The sequence below is a fragment of the Sarcophilus harrisii genome, chromosome 6 (assembly GCF_902635505.1).
Source record: "Sarcophilus harrisii chromosome 6, mSarHar1.11, whole genome shotgun sequence".
Lineage (NCBI taxonomy): Eukaryota > Metazoa > Chordata > Mammalia > Dasyuromorphia > Dasyuridae > Sarcophilus > Sarcophilus harrisii.
Genome location: NC_045431.1, coordinates 69,542,089 through 69,557,667, shown reverse-complemented (window position 1 = coordinate 69,557,667; position 15,579 = coordinate 69,542,089). Strand labels below are relative to the sequence as shown.

The window sequence follows — 15,579 nt, the reverse complement described above, 5'->3', positions numbered from 1 at the left end:
ACTTCTTATTATATATTTATATAATTTTCTGCTACATAGTAGTATTTTGAATGAATAGATCTTTATTTTTTAAGAGCATAAAATTTATATTTTTCTCTAAGACTATCCTTTTGTTTTTCTTTTGGGAACTACTAAGGTTTTACTGTAATTCCAGTGATAATGAAAAGGGCTTTGGGTGTGTTTCTTCCTTATTCTTCCAGTATTTCTCCACAGCACATTGATTTTTTGTTTCTGACATGGTCCTTATTGCTCCCTACTGAATTTTGAAAATCAAATCCAAGCTAACTAACCAACTAAGCCAGGAGAAGAATGCTGAGCGGCCCCTTTTTTGGCCTTTTGGCTTAATTATCTTCACTGTAACTTTTTTGGGACTCATCCCATGGCCTGAACAAATGGTTTGCTTTATTCTAATTTGAAAATGCCAAGTAAAATCTTGCCATGTTAAAACTCTTATCTGAGATTTTTATACAAGAACCAATGCTGTAGAATTCACTTTATGAAGACATACTGTCAATGCAAAGGAAAAGAGTAATTATTGGAACTAATTTCTTTTTCCTAAAATGGTTCCTCTGCCTTAATCAGTTTGAAATCTTTGACATTCGACTACCCCATCTACACATTTATACATATGTACATATATATCTTATTGTTTTCACTCTTTTGCTTTTATCCAAGCTACTAAGTGGCTATCTACAGCTTCCTGGTCATTCCATATCTTTAATTTTTATCAGTTTCCTATACCAGGTGCTTTCTTCGTGTAATCCATTCTATTATTAATTTTCTAATGCTGCCCCCTTTGGTCCAAATGTATTGTAATAATTTCCCCTACTTTTTCAATATTTTCGTATGGAAAATATTTATGAAGATAACAGAAATGTAAGAAATGAAAAATAGAACATTTTAAGATCTTGAATATTTAAGAAATTTATTTTTTAATTTGTTTTTTATTAAAGCTTTTTAATTTTTAAAAGATATGCATGGATAATTTTTCAACATTAACTCTTGCAAAACCTTGTGTTCCAATTTTTCCTCCCTTTCTCCTCACCTCTTTCCCTAGATAGCAACTAATCCAATATTTGTTTAAAATGGTAAAAAAAATATGTTAAATCCAATATATGCATACATATTTATACAATTACCTTGCTGTACAAGAAAAACAAATCAGAAAGAAAAGATGAGAAAGAAAACAAAATACAAGCAAACAATAGCAAAAAGAGTGAAACTACTATGTTGTGATTATTCTCAGTTCCCACAGTTCTCTCTCTGGATATAGACGGCTCTCTTCATCACAAAATCATTGGAACTGGTCTGAATCGTCTTATTGTTAAAAAGAGCCACATGTATCAGAATTGATCATCATATAGTCTTGTTATTGTCATGTACAATGATCTCCTGATTCTACTCATTTCCCTGAGCATCAGTTTATGTAAGTCCCTCCAGGCCTCTCTGAAATCATCCTGCTGTTCTTTTCTGATACAACAATAATATTCCATAATATTCATATACCATAAGGTATTCAGTCATTATCCAGTTGACAGGCATCCACTCAGTTTGCAGTTTCTTGCTACTACAAAAAGGGCTGCCAGAAACAGAAAATTATCTTTTCTATTGGCTGTTTTTGTTGCCTGTATTTTCTATTAACATCTGAGGAATTGAGATAATTAAAAAAAAAGATAAAATATAGCAAGCAATATGACCATCAGGAACTTAATAATGTTGACCAAAAAAGTGGTGGACAAATGGCTAAAATATGGGAATTTTGTTTATGGAAATAGAGGAATTTATAAGAATTGTTTACAACCAAGTAATAGCTTCCAGAAATTATAGAAGTATTATCCTCAAAGAACCTGGTATTCAGTAAGATTATGAAAAAAAAAAAGATATAAACTTTGCAGCACACATTGAAAGCTATAAAAATTTAGCACCTATTGAATACTAAGCAAGACAAAACCTGTTGGATAAAATAATATATTGGTAGTTCTCTTTCTTGAATTAACAGATAACATATTGCCAAACTCCAAATATAGAACTCAAGACACGCTTGGGAATTCAGCTAAAAACTCTACTGTAACCATATCATTGTCATAGACAAGACCCTTGGACATAGCAGTGATCCATAAGAATGTTTTAAATACATGACACCATATTAAATGCTTATAATCTCCAAGAGACATGGAATGAAAAGTTTCAAATTTTAGAGATTTTGCAAAAGAAATCAAAATCTTGTGGGAATAGAATGAAGTACCTATCATTCATTTACTCCTAAAATATATTAAACATGTCATCAGAGAGTCTGCAAAAAATGAACTTGTAACCCAGTACTTTTATTCATTTCAAAAAGCAGTTATTTTATGAATAACAGCCCCAGGGTCATTTCTTACCTGAATTCCATTGAAAATGTGATAACATTTTCTTTGACCAGCAATAATAATAAAAACTATAGTAATAATACTTTCTAAGACTAAGTAGCAAGGCAAGATATTGATCAGCTTTTGTGCTCCTCAATTTAGGACTCATTTACTGATGAAGTCACAAGTGCATTCCTGAAATAATAACTGCTCCTGGTTATCTTCTAGATAAAAACTAAGGCCCTCAGATCCAAGAATTAAAATAAAAGACTACATGGACTACTTCCATATGGACCTTGTCTGCAATACTGTGATAAATAAATATTGGACAAATTGATTAACTATTAGTATGTGCAAAGCACATAATATGCCCAACTCCAGGCATTTCCACTGACTATCACCCATGTATCATCTCCCTTTTCTGCTACACCTCCTGGCTGGCTTCCCTGACTTTGTTAAGATCCAAACTAAAATCTCATCTTCTATGGGAAACTTTTCCCAATCCCTCTTAATTCTAATACCTTCCCTTTATTGATTGTTGATGCTGTATGTGCTCTCTATATATACATAGTTAATTTGCATCTTATCATACTTGCTACATTATGCCTTATTGAAGTCAGGGGGTCTGTCTTTTGCCTTTCTTTGTATCATCATCCTGTAGTACAGTACCTGGCATATAGTAGGTGTTTAATACATTTTTATTGACTTGCTGATTAATTGATAGATACAAAGGATCTCTCATTTTAATGGGAACAATGAAATATAAATATGTAGTTATGAACATATGATATATGTGTGTACAGGGTATGCTAAAAGTCATGTCATTTTAAGCTTTTTAATTCTACAAGCATAAAGGCTACAAATACATAAACATCATTTGAAAGTTTAAGTGTTTTAAGTTTTTTTTATATTCCTTTACTTTTATGGATTTTGAAAAATGGATTCTTAATTTTAATAAGATGAGGCACACGGCCTATTCATCATTGTGTGTGCAACAAGGACTCACACTGAAATTTCAATTTTTGGATGATGCTAAGGCTAGGATAACAAATTCAGTCTTTACAGTCACTAAGCAGCCCCTGATGAAAGTGTTTACCAAGTTCGAAAATCACCTAGAATGACATATAGAAAGATAGTGGTTATATTGAATTTTAATTATAAGCATTAATATTTAAAATTTTAAATTGTTAAACATTCATATTCTTGTTTTGAAAGTTTTTCAAAACTTCAAAACTTAATCTTTGTTAGTTTTTTAAAATTAAGACTTGTGATCTGTTTAAAAGTAATGAAAGGTAATTTCAGAGAGCAGCTGGGGGGAGCTGAGAAGAGCCTCTTGTGAAAGTGGGATTTGTGAAAACATTTTTACATCTAAAGGATCTGATAAAGCCCACATTTCTAAAATATAGAGAGAATTGATTCAAATTTATAATAGTTCAAGCCATTCTCCAACTGATAAATGGTCAAAGGATATGAACAGTTTTCAGATGAAGAAATTGAAACTATTTGTAGCCACATGAAAAGGTGTTCCAAATCACTATTGATTAGAGAAATGCAAATTAAGACAACTCTGAGATACCACTACACACCTATCAGATTGACTAAGGTGACAAGAAAAGGTAATGATGAATATTGGAGGGGATGCAGGAAAACTGGGACACCTTTTTGGTGGAGTTGTGAATGCATCCAACCATTCTGGAGAGCTGTTTGGAACTATGCTCAAAAAGTTATCACACTGTTCATACCCTTTGACTCAGCAGTGTTACTACAGGGCTTATATCCCAAAGAGATCTTAAAGGAGGGAAAGGAACCCGTATGTACAAAAATATTTGTGGCAGCCCTTTTGTAATGGCCAGAAACTGGAAATTGAGTGGATGCCCCTCAATTGGAGAATGGCTGAATAAATTGTGGTATATGAATAATTATGGAACAGTATTGTTCTGTAAGAAATGACCAGCAGGATGATTTCGAAAAGGTCTGGAAAGACTTACATGAACTGATGCTGAGTGAAATGAGCAGAACCAAGAGATCATTGTATACAGCAACAAGACTATATTCATGTGGTATATGAATATTATGAAATATTACTGTTCTGTAAGAAATGACCAACAGGATGATTTCAGAAAGGCCTGGAGAGACTTACACGAACTGATGCTGAGTGAAATGAGCAGGACCAGGAGATCATTATATACTTTAACAACAATACTATGTGATGACCAGTTCTGATGGACCCGGCCATCCTCAGCAATGAGATCAACCAAATCATTTCCAATGGAGCAGTAATGAACTGAACCAGCTACACCCAGAGAAAGAACTCTGGGAGATGACTAAAAACCATTACATTGAATTCCCAATCCCTATATTTATGCTCATCTGCATTTTTGATTTCCTTCACAAGCTAATTGTACAATAAAAAAAAAAAAAAAAAAAAAAGAACAAGAGTATATTCTGATGGACATGGCCATCCTCAGCAATGAGATGATTCAAACCAGTTCTAGTTGTTCAGTGAATATGAAGATGAAGAGAGCCATCTAAACCCAGAGAGAGGACTGTGGGAACTGAGTGTGAACCACAACACAGCACTCTCTCTTGTTGTTTGCTTGCATTTTGTTTTTTCTCAGTTTTTCTTTTTCTTCTTTCTTGATCTGATTTTTCTTGTACAACAAGATAACTGTATAAATATGTACATATATATTGGATTTAACATGTATTGGGATTTAACATGTATAGTGGGATTTGTGGTACCATGAAGAAAGCCTGGAAAAGTAAGAGACAAAGGAAAAGGGGGAAAGCAATCCAAGCGTGGGAGGATAGCCAGTACAAAGATGCAGACGCCAGAGAGGAAGATAGACGGCCAGGTTAGCTGGACTATAGAATATTTGGAGATGAAATGTAAGAAGGCTGGAGAGTTAGGAGAAGCCAAGTTGTGAAGGCCTTTAAACACTAAATAAGGATTTATATTTGGTCCTCACTGTACTTCAGAGCCATTAGAGTTCTTATAATGGAAAGGGGGTTGGTGCTGGGGGTTGAGGTCAAATCAGGCCTCAGACACTTAACACTTTCTAGAGGTGTGACCTTGGACAAGTTATTTAATACCAATTGCCTCACCAAAAAAGAAAAAAAGGTCTATAGAACATTCACACAGATTTCTTTTAGAAGAGGAGGAAGTTAAAATAGCACTACAAGACCTGACAATTCCTATAAGAAATTGCAGGAAGATTTTCTTTAAATAATTGCCCCCTGGGAAATTCTCTCTCCCAAAGGAACTCTGCTATTCCTGGGGACCTTTAAACTGTAAATAATCTGCCTACAGTTATACAGGTAAAATATATCATGAAATCATAGCTCTAAAACTGATACCAACTTCAGAGACTATTGCAGTCAAATCCTTCATTTTACAGATAAGAAAACCTAAGTGAGTCAGAGGTAGCATCAGGTGAGACTTGAGCCTGTGTTCTGTGAGGCTGAGTTTTCTCTTCACTGTGCTTACACCTTAATAGCCATTTCATTTTATTTCAGTTGAACAAATAGCACTAATTTCTTTATCTTAAGGAAACAATTTTATATAATGATTAAATAAAGGGTGTGGTTTGAAATCATCCAGTGTCATGTAGAAATCCTGAAGAATCCAAATACCTAAATCCAAATACCTAAACTGGCTTAAAAAGTAATAGAGGAGCAGCTAGATAGCACAGTGGGTAGAGCACCAGTCCTGAAGTCAGGAGGACCTGAGTTCAAATGTGGTCTCAGACACTTAACACTTCCTAGCTGTGTGACCCTGGGCAAGTTATTTAACCCCAATTGCCTCAGCAAAAAAAAAAATTAATATATAATTAGTAATAATAGTATGTATGTTTATATGTATGCCTATATGTATACACACATATGGTATGTAATAAGTTTTCTTTTTTTTTTTAATAAGGAATTTTCTTACCATGATGCTTTGTACATAGATACTTGATAAATTATTGTTAAGTGAATGACAGTTTTCTCCCATGATGTCATCTCATTTATGATATCTTTCTTTTTTCCTGAAAAAAAATTTTTTTTTAAACAACCCAGAGTTTATTTTCATACTTAGGTAAATATCAGCCAAACAATCATAACAAACTTGGAGCAATTTCTACAGTGTTTATCTGAAGAATAGTCTGTGGTCTCATAAAAACTTTCTTTTTTCTGAAGGTATCTTTTATAATATTTTCCTACCAATGTTAAGTATCAGCAGCCTTATTGAGAATAAAAACATATAGCTGTCATATCCATCCACAAAAACTGAAATACAGATATATTGTTGGTCCTCTGAACATTCAACTGCAGTTGTTGCTTTGTGTTGTTTTGCTTCACTTTTTCAGGGAGAACAGTTTTTGTTTTCTGTTTGTCTCCTATGTTAAAAACAGTTTATCAGTTTGTTTTATTTTTCAAGTACAGGGGGAATCTGGTCTCAGATATTTAACACTTCCTAGCTTTGTGATCCTGGGCAAGTCACTTAACTAACCCTAATTGCCTTGGGGGAAAAAAAGTTTAGGGGAAAAGTGTTAAGTAAACTTGACAGAAGTGATGGACTTAAGGTGCAGCATGAGACATTTCTATACATGGCCATTGGGAGAATTTATTTTGATTACATATTTATTTTGTGCCTCTCTATCCTCTTCCCTTCTTTCCCCTCCCCACCCCAGGCAAAGAGTGGGAGAAAAGAGAAAAAACTTTTTTTGTTAATTGAGAGCAATAACAAAAATTTTAAAGTCTGAGTGACTGTTTATTTTTACCCTGCTGATCGTATACTTTCCAAAGAACAGCATGACAGTTAAATGGTGTCACCAGGAGGTTTAAAGATGTGGCAGTTGTGAGCTCTGCTCTTGCCTTTGGGTAAAAAATGTGTGGCCAAGCTGACCTCTTTGGGATCTTGCCTCATCATGCTGTTACCCTCTGCTTTTTGTGAAGCTCACAGAACCCGAAGCACTACAGAGGAATGACAGAATTTGTAGGCACTTGGAAAGAACGATAGCAGGCAGGGGCTTTTCCCTACCAGAGGCTGTAGGTAAGCCTGCCCTGGATACATGTGCATACTTCCGAGTACAATAGGAATCTTGGAATCAACCTGTGCATTTACTTACTGATGTTGTATAGGGTTACACTTGAAAGGGATTCTTCTTCCACTTTTAAAAAAATTTCAAAAAAGCCACATCAAACCTTAAATGGCAAGTAGGTCATGGATAGAGCTGTTTCTACATATAGACTTAGATTCTTGCTCATCATTTCTGTTTTCTAGAAATGGGGACCCAAAAACAGCAGTGGGCACGGAATCAGAAAATAAATGCTTCCATTTTTTTAGATTCCTTCTTTGGAGAAATGAATGTATAGATACCAAACCTCTATGATGCCTAAAGCCAAATCAGGTGATATATTAAACTCAGTGGAGCCTAATTACTAGAAAGGATTTGTTTCATTATCTTGAAGAAATACATGAATGCCTTGCATAGAAGAGTGTAACTTTTTGAAATTTGGAATGTTCTAATACTGTTTGACTATTTGGTAATTTCCTGAAAATAGAGCAAACAAACTTCTAAATTGCAGACTATTAACTAAAACAGTTCCTTTGCAGTATTGTGAACAAATGAAAAGGCATAGATTTTAAAAGTACGAATAAAAGTTTTATATATACTTGGAAATTGAAACTATATCAGAGTTCACTGTTCTTATTGTCACTTGTTACTGTCATTTTCAGAAATGCATAAAAGGAAAATTTTAGTTACTAATTTGATAAACAGAAAGTCATTTTTAGTTTTTTACTGTTCTTTGATAAATTGTTGGTTGTCAAATGAAATTTCATTTAGTAAAAATAGTAATCTTGTTAAATTGTATGGATTCAAGTATTATACCTTCACTTTATGTTGTTTATTCACTGTTTTTGCCAGTCTCATAAAGCAAATTAGATTGATCTAGCTTATTTTTAAAGTTCAATTTGTTAGGGTATGAGCAATGTTTTAAAATATTTTGTTTAGCCTTTTTTGGAAATCAGAATTATTATTATTATTATTATTATTATTATTATCATTTTGCTGAGACAGTTGGGCCTAAGTGACTTGCCCAGGGTCACACAGCCAGGAAGTTTTAAGTATCTGAGGCCAGATTTGAACTCAGATCCTCCTGATTTCAGGACTGGTGCTCTATCCATTGTGCCACTTAGCTGCCCCAGAAATCAGAATTTTTAAAAATGATATATTTGTAATATTTTTGCAAAGCCTACATTTTTAAAATCTAAATACTTCACCAACCCTAGGAAGATGTTAAAGTGGAGGGGGTGGGGGAAATAATATATCCAGGCCTATCCTTAATCCATCCTTGGCATAGCTGCAACATTGATATGCCTTTTTTAAGTTTAGTGACATATTTATTTATATATAACTAAGATTTCTCAGTATATCCTCTCCTCTTCTATTCCAAATAGCCATACCTTTGACCGAATATAAAAAAAGAAAAAAAAAATCAGCAAAACTAAAGAGCACTTAAACTTTCTTACATTTTATGCAGGTTTATTTCCCCATATCTGCAGACAAGTGGAGAATGGAGGAAGACACTCTCATGTCTTTACTTTGAGGTCAAACTTAACGATTGTTATTTCTTGATATTCAGTTTATATTATTTTGCTATTCTCTCCCCTCACGTTTTTAAAACCATTCTATATGTTATTTTTCTATTTGGGCTTGCTTTACTTTCTGTCAGTTCAAATAAATTTTTTTCTTGTTTTTTGTATTCATCATATTCCTTGGCTTTTAGAGCAAGATGGCCTTCCATTACATTTTCGTAGTTCAGTTTGTTCAGGTGTTCCACAAAGGATGGGCATATACTTTATCTGTAGTTTTCTAGTCACAACATGACTTCATGGGTCCCCTCCTTTTCTCACAGTGCCAGAGTCCTAGTTAAGATCTCATCCCTTTTTACCTGTTCTAGTGTACTAAGTCTCCAGTTTTGCCTCCTTGACTTAGGTTTCTCCTCATTCCAGTATATCCCAAACATAGCTGCTATGAAAATTTCCCTAATGTTCAAATCTGACCATGTCAACCCTTTAATCAACAAATTCCAGTGGCTTTTTAGTAGAGGACTTTAATCTAAAGCCTTCTTGACATTGAAAGAGCTTTCTAATCTCACTCCGTTCTCCCTTTCCAATTTCTTACGCTTTTCTTCTCCCTTCAGTCTTTGTTCAATCAGCAGTCCATATTTACACATCAAATGTGTCATCTTTTATGTTTCTGTGTCTCTGTGTGCACTGGCCCCCCATACTTGGAAAGCATTTTCTCCTCACTTCTACTTCTTGGAATTTTAGTTTCATTTGTAACTCAGCCCAGTGAACCTTTCCAAGTCTCCCCAGCTGCTACGATATTGACCCCTCTTCTCCTTACCTATCTTGGATTAATTTCTTATTTATATGTGAATGTGTGCATGTGTATATACTTATGTTTCATATATAAGCCTCTCCCATCAGAATGTAAACTCAAAGAGAACAGAGTCTGTCTTGCTTGTATTTGAATTCCAGTGCTTAGCACAGTGCTTGGCTCAGATTAAGTGCTTCTCTATAATAGAAAATTTTATGTGTTTTATGTATTTTGATCCTCTTTGACAGCTGATGAGCATATACCTCTAATATATTTCTCCAAATAAAAATAAAAAACAAAACAAAATTATATGTGAACTGATGCTGAGTGAAATGAGCAGAAACAGGAGAACATTGTACACTGTAACAGGAAAATTATATAATGATCAGCTATGATAGACTTAGCTCTTCTCTCAATATGATCCAAAACAATTCCAGTAGACTTTGAAAATGTTGTCTGCAATGAAAGAAAACTGTGGAGACTGAATGTAGATCAAAGGCAACTGTTTTTTTACCTTTTTTCTTTTTCATATATATATATTTTCCTTTTTTGTCTCATGATTTTTCCCTTTTGTTTTTCTTTTTCACAATATGACTAACATGGAAATATATTTAAAATGATTGTACATGTATAACATAGGTCAGATTGCTTTCTGTCTTGGAGAGGGAGGAAGTAAGAAAGGAATAAAGAAAGATATTTCCATATTGGTCATATTGTGAAAGAAAAAGCAGAGCAAAAGGGATGAGAAAGAAAGCAAAAAAACCCCAAAAATAAATAAAAATAGTATGCTTTGAATTGTTCAAATAAAGCTACATTTATGGTTTTTCTTGGGTCTTAATGTTTGTTTGTATTTCAGAGTTCTTATTCAGGTAATTAATTTGAGGGTAGATTTAGTAATGCTATCCCAACACTATAAAGTACCTCATCAGTTGGCACAGATGTATATCTCTCACCCTCAGAGGGGAATGAACCGAGTTAAATGCACCCCCAGATAGCCCTGTACTGATGGGCAAGATGATCCTGTGCTCTGTGTGCTTGATTAGCAGATTTATATCTGGCTTCAAGGAATTTTCCAGCTCATGTAAGATGAGAATGAGAATTGTATTGCTGTGGCATTTCTCTCAGATGTCAAATAACTGTTGTTGTTCCTTTCCCCATTAAAATCTGTTACTTTTATAACATGCTTTTATAACAAGACTCATATGTTAGTGCTATTAGGCCATCGATTCATAGGAACTATTCTTCTTTTGGGTCTAAAGATATCTTATACAGTGGTGATGGTGGTGTTTCCCCCTCTTCTCTCCCCTCCCTCCCCCCCAGTAAAGTGTTCATTTACTCTTGAATTTTAGGAAGCACAATCAATCAATAGGCATTTATTAAACACCTATCTGTGCTAAGCACTGTGCTAGACAAGAGATACAAAGACAAAAGTGAAAATAATATGTGCCTTAAAGAAACTTAAAATCTATCAAAAGAGGCAGGTACATACAGACATTTACAAAACAGATAAAATGACTTGGGAGGAGAAGACACTAATAGCTGGACAAATCAAGGAGAAGCTTTGTATCCATGGTGGCCTAGAGTTGAGCCTTAAAGGAAAGGAAAGATTCTGACAAATGAAGATGACTGAGTCTTTCTTACCAATGCAGAGACATAAAGGTGAGAGGCGCAATCCTCTGTATGAAGAGCATCAACAAGCTTGACTGTGGAGGCAGGGATATTGCAGTAAGGTTATAAAGTTAGGTCAGGGCTAGAATTAAAAGGTCCTATGTAAAAAATCCGTCATACTGTTAGCTCTTTGTAGGAAGCTAGATATTTTGGCAGCAATGCAGGGTTTTAGGCCTCAAGAGTACTACTGAATGCATAGTTACTGTAATTTGCCAAATGATAATATTAATGATCTGGCAGGATTAATACTTCTTTCAAGAGTTATTTACTCCTAGGGACTAATTACATACTGGGAGGATTTAGTTGATGAATAAATATAGTTCTACCAAAGAACCAGGAAAAATGTATGACCTCATTTTGAATTAATGATCTACTGTTCAAAAACAATTAAAAAAAAACACCTTTTATTAAGTATCCTAATAAAGATTTAGTGAACTGAATAAAGTCACTCTTCCACAGATTTGGGGGTTCTTTATAGTCAATACCTGTTGTTCATATATGTATATTGTATAGTATAGTAGAAAAAGACTGAATTCAAAGTCAGAAGACAGGGCTTTCTGGTTCAAGCATGATTGGCCTATATTAGACCAATCATTTCGTCTCTTTTTGCCTTCATTTTTCATCTGTAAAATGGGAATGATATGTATGCTTTACCTAGCTGAAAGAATTGTTGTGTATGATAATAGAGAATGGGATAATAAATGTACAAATAATTGGTAAGAAAAGTATTCTATAAATGTGAGAATTTATAAAGTAATTTGAAGTGCATCTTTCTGAATACACTTTGAAAAACATACAGTGATTGTTATCCCTTTTCCCTTACTATCAGGGTTTTGCTATATTATTTTCCATTTAGTCTGTTTATAGATGGATGAAATGACATGGGAATGTAAGAAATCTTGTCAAATGACATAACCTTTTCCAATCCCTCAGAAGTCAAACTAAAGACATTGCAGGTTTGAGGATTTTTGTTCTTTTTTTTTTTTCCTGACAATATTAATGTTGAGGAAAAATGTCTTTATGAGATTATTGAGTATACATTTTGTTTTTATCTTTTATTTATAATGAATAATTTGATTTTTTCAGTTACAAAAAATGTCATTTTACACTGGTGAATTTTAGAATGCCTTTATGTAAAATGTTCATATTTATTTAAAGAATGTAAAAAAAAAAAAGAATGTATTATCAATGATTTTTTCTTGTTTTTTCTTGGCAGCAACTTGAATTAGTGGAACCTAGTGGTTGGATTCATGTTCCTTTAACTGATTCTCATAAGAAGCCAATTCGCACATTCATGATACAGATTGCTGTTCTAGCCAATCACCAGAATGGAAGAGATACTCACATGCGACAGATTAAAGTATACACTCCTGTGGAAGAGAGCTCCATTGGTAAATTTCCTAGATGTACAACTATTGATTTCATGATGTATCGTTCAATAAGGTGAAATTTTTAAAAAAATGAAATGGGAAGCTAATAATGTGAAGTCTTTATTATTCCTTTCTATTGATACTGTTTAAGGTATCTTCCAGTAGGGGAAAGGGTAGAGAATAAAAATGGTAAATTATATTGTATAATCTTATATATCTAAAATGCTTTTTGTTGTTGTTTCATTTTAATAAATAATTTAAATACATTTTGGGTTGGGCTTCCTTTTTTCATGTCAAATAACTTCATTTTGCATTTCTATAAACTTTACTTTTGAAACATTTTATATTTTTAAAAATATGTACAAAAAGCCACATTTGCCTTCTATTAGAAATGTAATTGAAGAAAAAGCTTTGAGGGAATTTTTGTTTGTTTTTTAAACTAACTTACCAGGTGATTACTTCATACATAAGGGTATTTCATTGACTTTACTACAAGTTTGGGATAAAATCCAAAAATGTGTTCTGTTAATAGGTATGGTCTTTAATAGGTCATAGCTATTACCTTTTTTTTTTCCCTGCCCAAAGGAAGTTTATTCTTTTAATAAGATCGATCTTTTAGCTGTTATAAGTTTTTAAAAGGGACTCCATTGTGGTAAAAAGCATGTTTTACTTTTGTGGAAAAGGTTATTATTTTAACTGGTTTAAGTGGGTTTCACCCTTCTACATAATTGGAACTGTAGTAATAATTTAGCAAAAGGAAGTGAACATTTATGAAACTATTCCATATGGTCCTCTTATTAAATTTGTATTCCATATGGTCCTGTAACTATAGCCTGGTTTATAATGAAAGTTTACACATGTGACTGGCATTACAAAGAGTATGCAAAACATATTCCTTTACTTCCTAGAATGGTCCTCTATAATATAATAAAGTAGAAATATAAATTTAAAAAGAAAAATAAAACTTAACTTACTTTACTACTACCTGCTTCTTTGGCACTTGATACAAAGGTAAGTCCACAGATATGAAGGTGATAGTTAGGGACTAGGACATTAGGAGATGATGAAGCAATTATTTCCTTCTACAGCAACTCTTAAGCTTTAAGTACTGAAATGGTGGTGGGAAAACTGGACTATCTATAGGTGGTATTCTCTTAGCTTGTGTTCAGGGGTCATGTTCAGTCTAATTATTATCTTAAAATGTGGTAAAGTGAATTTTGTGATCTCGCACTCTCTTGTCTTTCTGTCTCTTCTCTTTGTCTCTGTGTCTCTCTCTCCTCTTTTTTTTTAATTTGAGGGTGGCGGTAATGCCTTTATTTCAGGGGAAAACAGGGTTCAGTAGGAAGCTTCATACACAAAGTGGTATGGTAGAAGAAATCTTTTTTCCTAAGGAGTGGGAAGCCAGGGAGTTCTCTAGGTAGTTTCTAAGAACCTCAGAATCTAGTTCCTAATGTATGGGTGGCCTGAGACGTAGAGCAAGGGATGATTTCCTCAGAAGTTATAAGGACTGGTCCAACAGAGAACATTCTGTTCCCCTTATAGATTTAAGGGACATAGAGAGGAGGATATAGAGCTGGTTACTGGTCAAGAAATCTAGCATATTCCAGAACATATTGAACAGACTGAGTTCTTGGATTTACCAGGCAATGACCTGAATTATATTAAGATCAGAACCAACAAAGGAAGCTTAAATTTTGAGAGACTGACTTCATTTTATTAGCTAAAGGACAAGATATCTTTGTAGATTTCCCAGTCAAAAATACATCCTAAGAACTGACTAGAACCATATTACCTGGCAGTGATGCTTATAAACACTGAGAACCTTCTACTTGGAAATGTGATAGGAAAAGAGCTGGCTAGTTTTTGTGGTGCTATGGGGACTACTTGCTCAAATTAAATTTCTCATAGGAGACCACTTCTCTGTATCTCACCTTTCATATTTGACTTGATCCACTTGTTCCCTTAGGATTCACTACCACTATTCTCCTTATTTCTAGGGTCCATTTGCCCAGATTTTATGCAAAAGGAATACTGGTTTTTAGTTTCTCCCATATCTGCTATCTCTGAAATAAGCATGTAACCTTTCTTGAGAGTTTCTATAATGAGTTTTAATTGCTAGTTAATAGGGAAACCATGGAGGCTTTTAAAAGCTCAAAAGGAGGTGGTCATTAAGTTTTTTTTTTTTTTTAATTCAATTTATAGCTCTTGCCTTCAGCAGAAATATAAAGCTTAGTTACCCTTAATCTTAGCTCCCTTTAAAAGCTTGATAATTCTAGAATTCTTTATAAGCATGAGTTTTAAGTGTGCATATGTATTTTAAGTATATTTAAGTATTAAGTATATTGTAAGAATCACTGGATTTAAAATCAACTAACTTGGGTTAGAGTACTTCTTATGAGATGTATGACCACATACAAATTACTTTAGCTCTATGCCTCAATTTCCTTATCTATAAAAATGGGGATAATTCTTGCACTTACATGGAGTAGTTGGAAGGGGACTGCCAAAAAATCTTAAAACACTGTCTAAATTTGAGTTTTTAGTAATAGGTTCATCTCTTGGTATATGGCTGGTGTTTCAGAGAAGATTCTGGGTCCAAAGATTCTTCCCTTCTTTAGACTATCTTATGCTTCCCTTGTGACTACTTTTTTTCCCTCTATTATTCCTAGAGAGTGCTACTTTTTTGTTTATTGTAGTTGTTTTGATGCTCTAATATCTTAGAGAACTCATATGACCCTGGAGAAGAGATAACTTAGAGGGCATATGATAGCTCTCTTTAAATATTTTAGACAACTATGGGGAAAACATGGGCTTTTTGAGAGA

The 15,579-nt window shown here is 33.7% G+C and overlaps 1 protein-coding gene across 4 annotated transcripts in view; it reads left to right on the top strand.

Moving 5' to 3' along the window:
• The window catches only part of ANAPC10 (anaphase promoting complex subunit 10), a 93,947-nt gene extending 80,926 nt beyond the window's left edge, over positions 1 to 13,021 (top strand). For 3 of the 4 annotated variants that reach the window (XM_012552191.2, XM_023505959.2, XM_031942790.1), the window contains exon 6: positions 12,603 to 13,021. In XM_012552191.2, the coding sequence (XP_012407645.1) occupies positions 12,603 to 12,833 (231 nt within the window). In that variant the 3' untranslated portion in view covers positions 12,834 to 13,021. The remainder of the gene's footprint in view (positions 1 to 12,602) is intronic. The other variant, XM_003773167.4, reaches the window with a different exon arrangement.
• The last annotated feature ends 2,558 nt before the right edge of the window (positions 13,022 to 15,579 follow it).